Consider the following 14,880-nt stretch of genomic DNA (forward strand, 5'->3'; position numbering starts at 1 on the left):
AATGCGTTTTCTTTATTTTCATGACTATTTACATTGTAGATTCTCACTGAAGGCATCAAAACTATGAATGAACACATGTGGAGTTATGTACTTAATAAAAAAAGGTGAAATAACTGAAAACATGTTTTATATTCTAGTTTCTTCAAAATAGCCACCCTTTGCTCTGATTACTGCTTTGCACACTCTTGGCATTCTCTCGATGAGCTTCAAGAGGTAGTCACCTGAAATGGTTTTCCAACAGTCTTGAAGGAGTTCCCAGAGGTGTTTAGCACTTGTTGGCCCCTTTGCCTTCACTCTGCGGTCCAGCTCACCCCAAACCATCTCGATTGGGTTCAGGTCCGGTGACTGTGGAGGCCAGGTCATCTGCCGCAGCACTCCATCACTCTCCTTCTTGGTCAAATAGCCCTTACACAGCCTGGAGGTGTGTTTGGGGTCATTGTCCTGTTGAAAAATAAATGATCGTCCAACTAAACGCAAACCGGATGGGATGGCATGTCGCTGCAGGATGCTGTGGTAGCCATTCTGGTTCAGTGTGCCTTCAATTTTGAATAAATCCCCAACAGTGTCACCAGCAAAACACCCCCACACCATCACACCTCCTCCTCCATGCTTCACAGTGGGAACCAGGCATGTGGAATCCATCCGTTCACCTTTTCTGCGTCTCACAAAGACACGGCGGTTGGAACCAAAGATCTCAAATTTGGACTCATCAGACCAAAGCACAGATTTCCACTGGTCTAATGTCCATTCCTTGTGTTTCTTGGCCCAAACAAATCTCTTCTGCTTGTTGCCTCTCCTTAGCAGTGGTTTCGTAGCAGCTATTTGACCATGAAGGCCTGATTGGCGCAGTCTCCTCTTAACAGTTGTTCTAGAGATGGGTCTGCTGCTAGAACTCTGTGTGGCATTCATCTGGTCTCTGATCTGAGCTGCTGTTAACTTGCCATTTCTGAGGCTGGTGACTCGGATGAACTTATCCTCAGAAGCAGAGGTGACTCTTGGTCTTCCTTTCCTGGGTCGGTCCTCATGTGTGCCAGTTTCGTTGTAGCACTTGATGGTTTTTGCGACTCCACTTGGGGACACATTTAAAGTTTTTGCAATTTTCCGGACTGACTGACCTTCATTTCTTAAAGTAATGATGGCCACTCGTTTTTCTTTAGTTAGCTGATTGGTTCTTGCCATAATATGAATTTTAACAGTTGTCCAATAGGGCTGTCGGCTGTGTATTAACCTGACTTCTGCACAACACAACTGATGGTCCCAACCCCATTGATAAAGCAAGAAATTCCACTAATTAACCCTGATAAGGCACACCTGTGAAGTGGAAACCATTTCAGGTGACTACCTCTTGAAGCTCATGGAGAGAATGCCAAGAGTGTGCAAAGCAGTAATCAGAGCAAAGGGTGGCTATTTTGAAGAAACTAGAATATAAAACATGTTTTCAGTTATTTCACCTTTTTTTGTTAAGTACATAACTCCACGTGTTCATTCATAGTTTTGATGCCTTCAGTGAGAATCTACAATGTAAATAGTCATGAAAATAAAGAAAACGCATTGAATGAGAAGGTGTGTCCAAACTTTTGGCCTGTACTGTATATATATATATGTATATATATGTATATGTATATATATGTATATATATATAATTTCTTTAGTACTTTCTTATTAACAGGATCTTAGGTTATTTTTATGCCAAAGTTGATCAAATGTTCATGGTTCAAGGTTTCTTTATTAGTACCTGAAGGTAAATTTGTTGTGCAGACAGGGACTCAGCAATCCTAATATAAAATCACAGCCACGCAACAGACATCATGACAGTCAAATCGATCACACAACAGAAAAAACAATACAATCATACCAAACCTTGTGGCCTTACTATTCAGGGGCGTGGCTTAGCCATAGGTCAATTGCTGTGGGTACAAAGCTATTTCTGTACCATTTTGTCCTACCCTTAGGGACCACAAAACAACAGCCAGAACGAAGGAGCTGGAACTGACCATGCAGAGGATGTGAGCAGTCATTAAGTACAGAGCTGGCTTTACGCTGCAGCTGTGTGCCATAAAGGGCTGACATAGTGAGTTGAGGCTCCCCAATTAGCCGACCAGCCCACTTGATGATTTGGTTCAGGGAATTTTTGTCTTGTAGTGACAGATTACCAAACCAGGACACCAGGGCAGAAAATAATAATGACTCAATAAAATAGGGTCATCATAATTTTCTCATTGTTAAAATGGGACAGTTTTCGAAGGTAAAACAAATGCTGATGTCCCTTCTTACACACTGCTTCACAGTTCATGTTAAAAGTCAGTTTGGCATCAATGACAGTCCCTAGATATTTATAACTATCCACACATTCCACAGATTGGCCCTTAATGACTGTGGGATCACGATTTGGAGCCTGTGCTCCAAAATCAATAATCATGTCCTTCGTTTTGGATGTGTTAAGCACCAAGAAAGAAAGATCACACCAACTGATAAAATCTTCCAAGACTGGACCATGGCTGGATTCATTATTGTGCAACAAACTCGCAATAACAGTATCACTGACTGTAAAAATAATTTCCTTGCAAAGGACTAAATAAACTAAACTAAACATCATCTGCAAATTTTAAAATGTGCCTGTTTTCATAAACATTCTGGCACATGTTTGTGTAAAGGATAAAAAATAAAGGGGAAAGAACACATCTATGGGGTGAGCCAGTAGAAGAACATAGAGACTCAGATAAAGTGCCATTTTCTCTTTGTGTTCTATTTGTTAAAAAATCAAAAATCCAACCCACCAGATTATGGCTCAGCTGAAAGTGCTCAATAAGCCTTGTGGCTAAAATGTGAGGTTGGATGGAGTTAAAAGCAGATGAAAAATCAATAAAAGTCAGTTTAATGTGGGTTTTGTTGCCTTCCAGGTGTTTAAGTAAAAGGTTTAACAGGGTAAGTGTGGCATCTTCAATGCCTCTGTGGGCCCTGTAAGCAAATTGCATTAGGTCAAGTGCATGTGCTGTCCTCTCTAGAAGCTCTGACTTTTTCAAATGTTTTCATTAAAAGAGAGGAGAGGGCGACTGGTCTAAAATCATTCAGAATTTTAGGTCTGTTGACTTTAGGAACAGGGATAATCTCAGCTTGTTTCCACAGCCTGGGCACCTTTTGCTGACTCAGCAACACATTAAAAATGTGATAGAAGATAGAACTCAGTTGTTTTGCACATGACTTAAGTAAAATACCACTGATTTTACTAGGGCTGTAGTCAACCAAAGAAAATCTTGGTCGATTAAAGTCACACATAGTCTTCAACTAATCGATTAGTCGTTGGAAAAAAAAAAATCTGCACATTATTTTTATTTCTGCGGTGGTGTGTGTGTCACTCTGCAGTTACACCTCCAAAACACTAGTCAGCAGTGGAGGACTGTGTTAAGTGCTGTAAAGTTTAGTTCAAATCAAACTTCATTTATATAGTTGATTCAAAACACACATTAAATATGGCTTAATAGAGACCATTTCAAACACAAGTATGCAAACTGGCTTCACTATAAATCGCAGCATTCACAGACAAACACTTGTCTTTATCTGGACACATTTCCCCCACCAATACAACATGCTAACATTATTAGCACAAGTCTATGGCATTTTACATTGTATAAACTAGCCTAGCGTCTAGCGATCTTTTCCTCTTCTCATATAAAACCAGGGACAACAGCAACCTTTAACAAAGGTAACAGTACATAATTTGGCTCCATTACAACTTACAAGATTCACCGACAAAACAACTGTCTTACACTAAACATGTTTTCCAAGCAAATACAACATGCTAACGTTATTAGCGCCAGCCTATGGCATTTTACATGGTATACATTAGCCTAGCGACGAGCAGAGATTTCCTCTGCTCAAATGAAGCCAGGATAAATCCCGAAGTATAAATCCCTAAAGGATAAATCACACACACAACTTAGAATGCTATTTCAGTAGAGGCTTTAGCTACTGTCTTCACAATTTATTGTTTCTTATTTTTGAAATACAAGCAGGCCTAAATACAAGCTTCGTTTCCACTGAGGGAAATGGTTTCAGCTGAGTTTACAGAAACTGACAGGAGCTCTGTCACCGTGACGCTGAGCATGAGGGTGGGCGAGTTCAACTTTCTGTCAACAACTGGGGTGTTTTGAAAACACCCCCATTTTCACAGGTAACTTAGCGTGTCCCCCCCGCCGCAGGAAATAATGGATTAATCCTGGAAAGCTGTTGATGTAGCACTTTTGTCCTTATGAAAGTAACACTGTGATTATTTGACTAATGAGAATTTGGTTGGATGAGAGCATCGACCAAATAATCGTCTAGTCCACCAGGAGACTACAGCTCTAGATTTTGCCAGGGCCAGGGCTTTTATTTGTTTTGAGAGAGAGGAGAGACTTTTCCAGTTCTCTCTGTTCTAGTGCAAATTGTTGATCATCTTTAAGAATATCTCTATTAAGATTAATACTGTAATAATATAAGATTAAACTCTTAATTTCCTTCCTGAAGTCAAACTGATCAAATAGCATATAGAATTTATTGAGAGCACTGGCTAATTCACAGTTTGACCCAAAACCATCGATAGTGATGCCAGTGCACTTTGTCTGTTGTATGCCTGCCATTGTCTTCATACCAGACCAGGCAGTGGAAAGGTTCTTCTCTGCTAGTTTGCTCTCTACTTTGGATTTGTATCTTTGTTTAGCCCGTAAAATTTCTCTTCTCAGCTCTCTTTTAGCTGCATTTAGTTCAGAAGGTCCCCCCTGATTGAAGGACAGCTTCTTCTGCTGTAGATTAGCCCTGACTTCCTTGGACATCCAGGGTTTATTATTTAGGTAAACCTTGATGGTTTTGGTGGGAATGATCATACTCTCGCAAAAAGTCACATACGAACAAATCACTTCAGTGAGTTCATCAGTGTTGGTGCAGGAGTCTCCCAATCATCATCTCCCAATCGGTACAGTCAAAGCACCCTTGGAGACGAGCAGTTGATTCCTGATTCCTCCGACCAGATTTTAACCTCATTGGTCTATATTTTTCCACTTTTTAGTACAGTTTTGTATGTAGGGAGAAGGAGCACACTGTTGTGGTCAGCAGAACCTAATGGATGCAGCCAAATTGATTTATAAGCATGGCCGTAGCCAGCTATGAGGTCACCGAGGTCCGGACCTTGGTAAAAATTTCAAAGAGAAAAAAATAGAAGAAGCCCCAAACAGCATGGTAAACATATTAACACGCCGGACAGCTTTTATTTTGAAACGACACGCAGGAAGTTATCTGATGTATCCGTGGAACACGGAAAACTTGAATTCAGTTGACAGGAAGATGACGATACTGCTAGGTGACAGACGAGGTGAGTGCATGGGCGTAGCTGACGCAGGGTATGCATGGGACATGTCCTCTGCACTTCCCGTATCTGTATCCTGTGTCCCCCGCACTTTTTAGAGCCGTTACAACCGCTAAATTCATTTTTAACATGTACTAATGTGTTTTCCTGAGCCGTCTTTAAACGCACCATGAGTAGACAGCGCCAGGCAGCATACACACGCTGTCTCTTGTGATCTGAATCAATCACACAGACGAGACGTGTGCTGCTGTGTGTTAACTATGTTCAGTAAACCAGCCAGCAAGAAGCAAAAAACCTTGCACAGTTTCTTCCAAACAAACCGTGTAAGTTGAGTAATGCTGTTGCATGTAGATAATGTTAGCTAAATGATGACTAATTAATAGATGCCAATATATCAAGTTAAGCTAGTTAACAAGAATACTAATGTTATTGTTACCTATGTTAAATCGCTTACTAGCTAGTTTCATGCTAGGAATAAACCCACTCCTCCTTAATTTCTGCGCAGAACTTGTGCTCACTATTGCTTAGCACATATTTTGTAATCTTTATTGCCACAATAAAAAGAGCAGGGTTAGGGAGGAGACAGTGGACCAGAGGCCAGCAAGGATGATCATGCAGGGTCTTCACAGGTGAGGAGAGATTTTAACTGACTGAGAGAAAATGTCTATAGCATAAAAGTCACTTTGCGATTGATTTCCACAGTTATGTCACCACTACTATTCTAATTCTATTTAAATTTTTCTTTGCACATTTATTGCAATAGTTAGAAGAGGGACAGGGAGAAACCAGGCAGGTATTTGTCACTTAATTATCTGACACAGAATGACCCTCGAGCATCTACAGGGTAACTGTAGATGCTCGAGGGTCATTCTGTGTCAACTCAACCAGAGTTTGGCAACTAAAACTTTAGATTTTGATAGTATATAATTTTAAAGAACTAAAGTCGGTCCCCTGGTGCTGTGCTGTGGCTGTTTGTGGTTATCCAAATCCATCAATACAAAGATCAGTATATGAGTCCTGCTCTGTAAACCAGGACTCCGTGAAAGCCATGACACAGTCAATCAATCAATCAATCAATTTTATTTATAAAGCCCAATATCACAAATCACAATTTGCCTCACAGGGCTTTACAGCATACAACATCCCTCTGTCCTTATGACCCTCGCAGCGGATAAGGAAAAACTCCCCCAAAAAAACCCTTTAACGGGGAAAAAAAAACGGTAGAAACCTCAGGAAGAGCAACTGAGGAGGGATCCCTCTTCCAGGATGGACAGACGTGCAATAGATGTTGTACAGAACAGATCAGCATAATAAATTAACAGTAATCCGTATGACACAATGAGACAGAGAGAGGGAGAGAGAGATAGAGAGACAGAGAGAGAGAGAGATGCAGGTAATGACAGTAGCTTACAACAACATTATTGAAAGTAATAATATTATAGTTATAATTACGGCTATTTTGGTACAATATGATGAAAGTATGTATTAATATCTGGCGGTATACATGTGTGACAATAGTCACATGTGTATAATAACAGTAGAAGTATGACTAATGACTAATGATGGCAGCAGCAGCAGGAGGCATCTGGCAGGACCACGGCAGCAGCACAACCACACACGTCACGCTGTCCAGGCACCGCTGTGATATGAGTTAATCTGAGAGACAGTGGAGCACAAAGACTCCAGAGAAGAAGCTGAGTTAGCAAGATGCAGTAATAGAATACGAGAGAGAAAGAGAGAGAGAGAGAGAGAGAGAGAGAAGGAGAAGGAGAGAAGGTGCCCGGTGTATTATAGGGGGGTCCTCCGGCAGACTAGGCCTAAGTCTGCCTAACTAGGGGCTGGAACAGGGCAAGCCTGAGCCAGCCCTAACTATAAGCTTGATCAAAGAGGAAAGTCTTAAGTCTAGTCTTAAATGTGGAGATGGTGTCTGCCTCCCGGACCGTAACAGGAAGATGATTCCACAGGAGAGGAGCCTGATAGCTGAAGGCTCTGGCTCCTGATCTACTTTTGGAGACTTTAGGGACCACGAGTAACCCTGCGTTCTCAGAGCGCAGTGTTCTGGCATGATAATATGGCACTATGAGCTCTCTAAGATATGACGGAGCTTGACCATTTAGAGCTTTATAAGTTAACAGTAGGATTTTAAATTCAATTCTGGATTTTACAGGGAGCCAGTGCAGAGAAGCTAAAACAGGAGAAATATGATCTCGTTTCTTAGTTCCTGTTAGTACACGTGCTGCTGCATTCTGAACTAGCTGGAGAGTTTTTAAGGACTTACTAGAGCTACCTGATAATAGAGAGTTGCAGTAATCCAACCTAGAGGTAACAAAAGCGTGGACCAATTTTTCTGCATCTTTTCGGGTCAGGATAGGCCTAATTTTCGCAATATTACGCAGATGAAAAAATGCAGTCCGTGAGGTTTGTTTTAAATGAGAATTAAAAGACAAATCTTGATCAAATATTACTCCGAGGTTTCTTACGGTAGTGCTAGAGGCCAGAGCAATGTCATCTACAGAAACTATGTCATCAGATAAAGAGTCTCTGAGTTGTTTGGGGCCAAGAACAATAACTTAAGTTTTGTCTGAATTTAACATCAGGAAATTGGTGCTCATCCAAGTTTTTATGTCTTTAAGGCAGTTATGGAGTTTAGTTAATTGATTACTTTCTTCTGGCTTCATCGATAAATGCAACTGTATATCATCCGCATAACAATGTAAATTTATAGAGTGATTTCTAATGATGGTACCTAAAGGAAGCATATATAGAGTAAATAGGATTGGTCCGAGCACAGAACCTTGCGGAACTCCAAAACAAACTTTGGTACGTAAGGGTGATTCATTATGAACGTCAACAAACTGAAAACGATCAGATAAATAAGATTTAAACTAGCTTGGTGCAGAACCTTTTAGGCCAATTAAGTGATCCAGTCGTCGTGGTCAATTGTGTCAAACGCCGCACTAAGATCTCATAAAACAAGTACAGAGACAAGTCCTTTGTCTGAAGCAATCAGAAGGTCATTTGTAATTTTAACTAGCGCTGTCTCAGTGCTATGATGCACTCTAAATCCTGACTGAAATTCCTCAAATAAATTATTATCATGGAGAAAATCACACAGCTGGTCTGTGACTACTTTCTCAAGGATCTTTGACATAAAGGGAAGATTAGATATTGGTCTATAGTTGGCTAATACCTCTGGATCCAGGGTGGGCTTTTTTAGTAGAGGTTTAATTACAGCTACCTTAAAAGACTGTGGTACATAGCCTGTTAATAAGGATAGATTGATCATATCTAATATATGAGTGTTAACTAAAGGTAAGACCTCCTTAAGTAGCCTAGTTGGGATGGGGTCTAAGAGACACGTTGATGATTTAGCTGAAGAAATCACTGCGGTCCTTGTAGTTGCGGAGGACACAAACATTTCCTTGAGGCTCGTCAAGTTTATTCCGCAGAGACTGTAGGTTCCCCAGGATCAGGGAGGGCAGGCGAAGGCGAGTAAGCTGCCGCTTCTTTAGGTGCAGCCTGACACCTCCCCTTTTATTCCGCTTCCTTTTTTTAATTCCCTTCATATAATTGCTGCCAAAATTCACACTGACCTCATCGAATCTCATCTGGTAACTGGCATATGAAAGTCCGGTGTTAACCCAGTGATTTGGTTCTGTGTATTCTATTGCAGCAGACAATCTTGAGCATACTGTATCCTCGGACAAGGAAGTGCAATCCCACTGGACCCCAAAGACAGGTTGATCAAAGTCCACAGTGCGACGAGGACAGACAACTCCATCACAGTCGATCAATAGAAAAATGTCTAGAAGCACTTGTCCATGACAATCAAAGGCATAAAAACACAAAAAACACTCATAAAATCACTTAAAACACAGGACATAGGATGCCGAGAAACCCTCAGTCAGTCGCAGCTTGCGCACGTGCCCAGTTGTGTTCATCAAACACATCTTGAAATGTGTATACAATGTCAGACCACAAATCATATTAAGCATAAATAAACAAGTTTTATCAATGAAATTTGGTCAGGTTTTGTACCTTGTCCACTTTTGTGCTGGAATCAGTTGTAGACTGACTTGGCAGAGATGGCTCCCATCTTGTTTTTACATGGATTAGTGTATCATGCTCTTACTACCACTATATAGCACATCAAAGTGTTCACAAACAAGGACAACAGGTCTAAGTTAAGCAGAATGAAGTATAAGGTCCAGCAATCCCAAAATGTAATGTCCTCATATGAGGACGCAGGGTCACAAGAGGATACTCCAGGTAGCCTCACCAGTGTATGAATGTTGCATGTAGTGTTAAAGCACTTTGAATGGTATGAAGACTAGAAAGGTGCTATACAAATTAGAGATGTACCGATACCACTTTTTCCTTCCTGATACCCATTCCAATCCCTGAACCTTAGGTATCTGCTGATACCGAGTACTGATCCGATACCAGCATGTAAAATAAAAATGGATGGGATATGAATTGTTGTATGTCTCAACTCCTAAAACTCTATGTAAAATATTAAGAAAAAAATACATAATAGTAGAATGAATGCCATAAAAACATTTTATTATTATTATTATCCAGTGTTGACACAGATCAAGACAAAGGTTAAAGTGCAGCCACACAATTTGGTAAAAAAAGACACTTTAAAGGCTACAGTAGAATGCTTTTTAAACTCCACTCCATTTCCGTTTCGTTTGCCTGTAGCGTGTGTATGCGTAATGACGTGAGGCATTACGTGGTATCGGAATGGTCATAGGCTGTACTCGCCGATACCCGATACCGCATTTTAGGCAGTATCGGAGGCATTTCCAATACTGGTAGCGGTATCGGTACAACTCTAATACAAATGCATGTCCATTTAGAGAACAGAAGACTGTATACCACAACAGTTAAAGCTGCTCTTATCAATATTTTTATTAGTGACAATTGATGAAACAAATAGATACAGTATATGTATGGGAAAGGTGTCAGGTAGTGACAGTGGCTCACGATAGCTAGGATGGGCCCCAGTGCCCAATATCATTATGGGCCCTCGTGCCAGATTTTGTGTCTTAACTAGCTACTGTATATCATATCGTCCTGTCACATGCTCAAATACAATCTTGACTACAGACTTGACAAGGGAAAATATCAACATACATATTCCCCAGCAATCACTATTGCAAATCTGTATATGACAAAAATAACAAACAAAATCAGAAATTATTCAATTAATTGCATAATTTTCATAGTTAATTTATATTTTCTATAGTTTGTCGAATGAACACATAATTTGTTTTAAATTCTTACTGAATATTTTACAAACACACCCACAAACACACACACACACACACACACACACAAAAAAACATGATGGGGATTGGTTTGCCTTTTCAAGGGCACATATGGCAGATTGCACCACTCTTATTTTAACATAAGTTCCCCCCCACCCATCCCATAGGCCCCAGTGCAACTGCACTGCCTGCACTGTCTATATTTACGTCCCTGGGTAGTGATGAACCCACAGAGAATTATCACCAACTCTGCTGTTCTCAAAACAACAACCTAAAAGATGCTTAAGAGTTGGGTGATAATTCTCTGTAGTTTCATCAATATGCAACAGGTTTCGCGTTACATATTGTCATGTGATCTATTGTTAATACATAAAATAGTAGGATTGTAACAATACACATGTCCATATTGAACCATTTGCTACGAGACTTTCAGTTCGGTATGCATTACAAACTGAACGATATGTTGAGTATATTGTTGGAAAATCAAATATGCAAGGTTAGGGAGATAGAAGATCCTTTGATAACCTACAGGTCTGGTATTTGGACCATTTTGGTTTCACTGTGAATTATGTGGGCAATGTGATGTGATGAGAGAAGGTAGTAGATAAAAACACACCGAGTCAAAAAACGAGCCACTGCACAGCTACAGATTCTCCTTAGCAGCTAACCCAGTAGCACGGTAACAAACACGACTTCCGAGCTGAAGAACGAGATGCTGTGCAGCTTGTTTTTTGTACAAAGAACTGAAAGACCACGTTAGTTTTCATTAGGGCTGTAGTCTCCCGGTCGACTGGTCGATTATTTGGTCAATATGCTCACGTCCAACCAAAATCTCAATGGTCGAATAATCACCGTGTTACTTTCCCATCCTAATGCTCAGCGTCGCAGTGACGCAGGGCTCCTGTCAGCAGTTTTGCCAACTTAGCGACTTTGTCGCTGTATTTAGCGACTTTTCAGACCCCTCTATTGACTCTTTTTGAAAAAAAAAAGCGACTAGCGACAAATGTAGCGACTTTTTCTGATGTTATTGGAGACTTCTGGAGACTGACGTGAAAGCATGTATCGTTCTTATCCTTTTCAATGAGCAGTGGATGCTGCCGTGGGCCCCTCCCCTGCCCCAAAGCACTCACAGGCGGCCCAGCCCTCCCTCCCAGCTGCAGTCAGAGCAGGAGATGTTAACCCCTCCGCATCCAGACTGCAAGTGAATCACACATGCGCGGAACCGCCGCTGGCTGATCCTGACCTGGCTTACAGTCAGGGCGGGATGTAAATGTAAAATTTTCTTTGTCTAATATAAATCACTGAAAGAAGGTTCATTTGTATTTCTAAAGATATTCAGGGTGTTTTTTACTCAGTTTATGTCTCTCCCACGATGTTATTCCTCTCTCCTACAGCGTCCATTACAATTACATGCATGGACAATTATGCAAATTAGGCGATGACGTCATTTAGCGACTTCTAGCGACTTTAAGGACAGACAATAGCTACTTTTGTTACTGAGGAGTTGGCAACAGTGCCTGTCAGATTCTGTATACTGACACCGTTTCCCTCAGTGGAAACGAAGCTTGTATTTACTTGTATTTCACAGATAAGAAACAATAAATTGTGAAGACAGTAAAGCCTCCACTAAAATAGCATTTTAAGTCTTGTGTGTGATCTATCCTTCAGGGATTTATACTTCGGGATTTATCCTGGCTTCATATGAACAGAGGAAATCTCTGCTCGTCACTAGGCTAAATTGACATGCGACCTAATGACACGGTCCGTAACTTTTATTAATATTTCATATTTATCTGGGTTTGAAAAATTGTTGGAAACATTTCTGATAATCAAAGTACACAACTAAACAAAATATATAATATTGGTTTAGTCGTTTTTAGACATTTTATGTGTAAAAACTACATATTATACCTTTAAGAAATAATAATGATTTTAATGTTGCAACGTTTCAAGTTACAGCTGAGCTACAATATTTCTTCAGCACTCTATTTGTTTGCATATACACTGTACACCTGTTTGGAAATAGATGTGTGAAGTATTGCTTGGCTCTGAGTTTTCATACATTTAAAATTTCAAAAACCAAGGACATTATTCTGGCGTTTCTCCTTTTTGCTGAATCAACAACGTACCAAACTGTGACACCACTATAGCGTGTCAAACCGAACCGTGAATTTTTTTTAACACAGTGATTAGTGCATCTTTAAGTTGTCCGCAGTGAGCTAAAGTGTGGTAAGATGGTAATCGCGGAGTGGTCAGTCAGCCTAAAAATGAATCAAAATTCCATCTTTTGTTTCACAGGTTTAGCAGCTAAGACAGTTTCCACTTTGCTTCATTTTCCACCAAACCTATAGTTCCTCCAGCATGCACACATCAAGGCTCAGAGCTAAACCGGCCCTATGAGCTACATCCTAGCCACTTTCCACATCATTTAAAAAGAGCTCTGCAGATAAACGTCTCTGATCCTATGTGGTGAAAACAAAGAAAAAGACCCCTTGAGATATTTCCACTGTTAAGGAGGCCAGATTGCAGAATGAAGAGCAAGACCAGAGGAGAGAAGACAGAGGCCTTATATAGTCAGAACAAACTCATCCTCGGGCTCAGGTAGCCAACAGCTCTGGATGCTGCCCTCTCCATAGCTCACTGATAAGCCACTAGAACTGATGAGCTCTTTTAGAATATATGAGGAAAAATATTGAGAATCCTGAGCTCAGTGGAGAAATGCTGGGAAAATAAGAAAACAAAGGTGTTTATGTGTGGAAGGTTGTGTAAGAGAGAGAATTTGAAGATGAAAAAAGGAAAAGCACATGCAACAGAAGACAGAGTATACAATAACAAACAAAGTCCAAAAGAAAAACTGACCAGTTGACAAGCCAAAGTCTCCGCTTCCCTTAGCCGACCCGGCCAATCACAACACGCTCAAGAAGGGAGGGGGGGGGGGGGGGGTCAAAGGTGAGGATTTCCTCGCTGTAGCTTTCAAGCTTCATCGCCAAATTCCTGGAGCCAGTTCAGATGCAGCCCACAAGTCCCATGACCTCTTTGGGACTGGTGCTGCACAGTGCCGGACTGTGGGATCTGCGCCGACTTTTTTTTTTTTTTTAAGTGACGGCATGTGTTTATTTATGCCTCCATGGGCGGCAACAATGACACGTGAAAGAGGAGGGTAGGGGCTGTCAAAGTGTGAGAGTAGACACGCTCAGTCTCGCATTTGTTCAATGAAGCCACTGGAGGATAACGAGTCTGGACACAAACAGAGAGAAAACAAGGCAGGCTTGGGAGTTAATGCCAGGACTTCAAATTCCCCTTGCAGTATTGAGGCATTGGTCCTCTTAAGTTGTGTTTTTTTACATGCCAGCACCACTTTTCTTTCAGTGCAGTGTAAAAGGCTTGCTCAGAAGAAATTACATTCAGATTAACAGGTCTGCTCAAATAAAACACACACAGTCTAGGCACTTAGCTCCATTACTATCTAGTATCACAGACAAACTCTTCTTCCTCCAAAGCACCAAACTTTCCAGGCTTCATATCTCTCTCTCTCTCTCTCTCTCTCTCTCTCTCTCTCTCTCTCTCTCACACACACACACACACAGGCACACACACACACACACACACACACACACACACAACTCATGAATAGTTGTGGTTGTGGTCTGTCTAATTGGCAGACCCCATCCTCGAGTATCATACTCACCCCATGGCGATAGAAGCAAGTCCTTCTGGCTCAGCTGAGCAACCTCTGCAGCGTCAACATATGCACTCATGCACATGCACTGATGGAGTCGAAACAAGGGGGTTTCCTCCTCTGGTTTCTCCCCTCTTTTATCACCCCCCACCCTCCTGTCCCTGGCTTTATCCGTATCCTTTTTTGGAGGGGAAAGAGAAAATAAAAAGGAGTGTTAAGTGAACAAGGGAAGCAGAGACAGGACTATAATAATTCCTCCTTGTGTTCCACACAAGGGACCCCCCCCCCCCCCCCCTCCTCTCCAGCTTGGAGACTGTGCAGGCCTGCAGAGAGGCTATCTGGACTGGGAAACCACTGTTGCGCAACTGTCTTTTATACTCTTAATTTCACATGGCAGGATTTTGGATGTTTGCATGACTTTGGCTGATTAGTTATTTAGCTCTTGACGGGTGTTAATTTTGACAGCTATTTTACACTTAGTATTAGTCTTGAGACAAAAATGCTTAGTAGTTTTTGTCACATTTTAGTCATTTTTATCCTTCATAGTTTTAGTCTAGTTTTAGTTGAGGAAAATTTAAAATGTTTTA

The 14,880-nt window shown here is 41.0% G+C and overlaps 1 protein-coding gene across 2 annotated transcripts in view; it reads right to left on the minus strand.

Moving 5' to 3' along the window:
* pde5ab (phosphodiesterase 5A, cGMP-specific, b) overlaps positions 1-14,485 on the minus strand; it is a 317,570-nt gene extending 303,085 nt beyond the window's left edge. The window contains exon 1 of one of the 2 annotated variants that reach the window (XM_078163748.1): positions 14,303-14,485. In XM_078163748.1, coding sequence (XP_078019874.1) covers positions 14,303-14,307 — 5 coding nt within the window. In that variant the 5' untranslated portion in view covers positions 14,308-14,485. Of the gene's footprint in view, positions 1-13,473; positions 13,773-14,302 lie in introns of those variants that run through there. The other variant, XM_078163749.1, reaches the window with a different exon arrangement.
* Positions 14,486-14,880: the final 395 nt, after the last annotated feature.

The sequence above is a fragment of the Epinephelus lanceolatus genome, chromosome 22, assembly GCF_041903045.1.
Source record: "Epinephelus lanceolatus isolate andai-2023 chromosome 22, ASM4190304v1, whole genome shotgun sequence".
Classification (NCBI taxonomy): domain Eukaryota; kingdom Metazoa; phylum Chordata; class Actinopteri; order Perciformes; family Serranidae; genus Epinephelus; species Epinephelus lanceolatus.